Source organism: Nematolebias whitei, chromosome 9 (assembly GCF_014905685.2).
Source record: "Nematolebias whitei isolate Nwh7 chromosome 9, NemWhi1, whole genome shotgun sequence".
Taxonomy (NCBI): Eukaryota; Metazoa; Chordata; class Actinopteri; order Cyprinodontiformes; family Rivulidae; genus Nematolebias; species Nematolebias whitei.
The window spans coordinates 51404807-51407601 of NC_056506.1; the positions used below are offsets into that span (position 1 = coordinate 51404807).

General features: G+C 40.7%; 1 protein-coding gene across 1 annotated transcript in view; it reads left to right on the forward strand.

Moving 5' to 3' along the window:
- Positions 1 to 2498: 2498 nt before the first annotated feature.
- Positions 2499 to 2795, forward strand: part of LOC119414824 (cytochrome P450 7B1) — a 14693-nt gene continuing 14396 nt past the window's right edge. The window contains 1 exon segment of the mRNA XM_037681946.1: positions 2499 to 2594. Coding sequence (XP_037537874.1) covers positions 2524 to 2594 — 71 coding nt within the window. The 5' untranslated portion in view covers positions 2499 to 2523.

Sequence of the window (2795 nt, forward strand, 5' to 3'; positions counted from 1 at the left end):
GTCCGGAGAGCCACATCTGATTGGACGATAGGAAAATAGGCGTGTCTAGGGGCCACATCTGATTGGTCGATAGGAAAATAGGCGTGTCCGGATGGCCATATCTGATTGGACCAAAAAAAAAAAGGCTGAACGAAAAAAAAGCAGTTTGTGTTAACCAGACATATTATGTCTATGGTGGTAACCGGTTCAACATTAGCAGCGTCTCCATAACTTCTTTTTCCGCCTCTCTTAACACAGAACTTCCGGTAAAATTTCAAAATAAGAGCAACACAACTGTGTAGTGGGGAGAGCCAAATGTTAGTTTTTTTTAATACCTAGCCGTAACATTAAAAAACAAATTCCATTTTGGTTGTTGAAAAATGTGAAAAAAGTTACAATCGGTTCATAAAGAAAAATATTAATGATACTTAAGGACAAAGGATGTTTCCTTTAACTTCACATTTTCTTGTTCAACTTTTTAAATCAGTCCCTGCAGATGAGCGATGGTCAGTTTCTGTCAGAGTTCTGCACCTGGAGCAGGTATTCTGTTTACTGGTTCACTTCCTCAGCTGTCTCACATTTTAAGGCTCAGTCCTTCTCCATGTTTCAGCTGCTTTCATACTTCACATCTCATAGAAGAACTTCTAAAGAGCAAACTTTGTTTTTAGCTTTTGTTTTGGGCCATTATGTCATTACAGGACTCGTGATCTTTAATTGAGACCAGACTTTTTGACAAAGAGGAGCAGGTTTCTCTTCAGATGCTTCACTGTACCCAGAGCAGACTCAGAACAAGCTGTGTCAGGTGCAGCTACAACCCAAGGACTAAAGAGACTCTTCTTGTGTTTGACAGTACATTTAACGCTGGTTCTTAAAAACCTTCAATTTAAAAAAGAGTTGATGTAACTTTACTAAAGAGCCAGTTTTATCTCATTTGTTCATGTGACAATGTTTCAGATTTGCCCACATCAAAGAAAGGAGCAGCAAAAATAAAAAAACATATAAAAGTAGAAAACCAGCACATTTAGGAGTCAGTACATAACCAGACTTTTGGCCCTCACACCTGTACCCAGGTGCTCATGCTGCATGATGAGATCAGATTTATCCATATTTTAGAAATTACATTTAGCTTAGTCGACAAAACAATACAAATGAAGACCGTCTCTCTTAAAAACCCTCTTGGTTTTGCAGTAAGCAGCCTGATTTCAAACTGACATCTTGGCCAAAGGTAAAATAAAAATCTTTGTGTTCTCAGAAAAGTTGTTTCAGGACCTCCAATAAACTTATGTACACATCAAAGCACACAAGACAGATTCAGGAATTCTCTTTGTTTTCCAGATTTCACATTTGTTATTACCTTAAAACATACTCAGACAACATTTGATGCATCATTGATTTTTTTATTGTGTTTATTGGGACATCCATTTTTAGAAGTCTTCGTAGCATCTGTTGGAAACACAGAACACAGTACAGTTAGGGTGTTGCTAGTTGTTACTTATTGTAATGTGTGGGCATCACAGTACAACAGCTGGACTACTAACTTGCATCCATGGCACAAAGTGGCTGCAGTACCCAGGAGGAATGGCTTCACTGTGGAAGGCCCTCAGCTCGCCTCTTTTGCTGCTGCCCCAGAAACCTGCAGCACAGTCTTTAAATTCTTCTCCACAGACACAAATGACGTAAGGCTTTCTGTGCTCAGCCTGAAACTCTTCAGGCTTCTTCGGTAATTTTGAAAGTCAACATCAGATGTTGAGCAACTTCTGATGTTGGTCAACATTGTTGAGCAACATCTTGGGGTCTTCTAGAGTCAGCCTGAAGTGAGAGTGGTTCCTGACATGGCAGAAAGACAAAGATATAATTAACAGCTTTTATTTATTTGTTTTTCAGCTAATAACAACTTTTATTTATTTGTTTTTCATATTTTTCAGTTATACACAGCTTTAAAATATTTATTTTTCAAGTATTAAGAACTTTTATTTTCAGCTTTTATTTTGAAAAGCACCACCCAGTTGTTGTACACGTGCACAGTTAGAGCTGCTGTGGAGGCTCACGTTACCTCAGTGGTTACCTGCGTGGGAGCTCCCACCAGGTGTTCACATGAGCTAAACTTCTAAAGCACGACAACAACGAGAGAACGGTCGAAACTATCGTGACCTTCAATAAACCTACTTCAATAAAATGCATAAGTGAAAACATAACATACTTTATAAGTACAATAAATCATATTTCTTTGTCAAACATCGCAAAGAAACGTTACCTCATCAATAATCCTCGTGACTTTGAGGGTTACCCACAGCCAATCAGTGTTCGCCGCTGACAAACGCCTATTAAATACTGTTAGCCAATCAGTGGTCGCCGCCCATAAACGCCTATAAACACTGTTAGCCAATCAGTGGTCGCCGCCCATAAACGCCTATTAAACACTGTTAGCCAATCAGTGGTCGCCGCCCACAAACGCCTATTCCTCAGAAACGCCCACTTTTGGTCTGCAGAGACCCCTTCTCTTCCTCCGGCTCAGAGGAGTCTCGGCCTTGCAGAAGCTGCTCCATGGCTCCTCTGCTCTTCCTCCTGCTCGGCTTCCTCGGCCTCCTCCTTTTCCTCCTCCGCGGCAGAACCAGGTCAGTGTGGCCCGGTCCGGTTCTCTACTGGGCCCAGGGAACCGGACCGGGTTCTGGAGCTCCGGTGTTCTCTGATGTGAACAGGAACTTGAGTTTGAAACTGGACCTTTTTTTTTTCCTTAAGTTTTTATCAACATTACTAACGTGTCTGCCAGCAGTTATTATATGATACAGTTATTATATGATACAGTTATTATATGA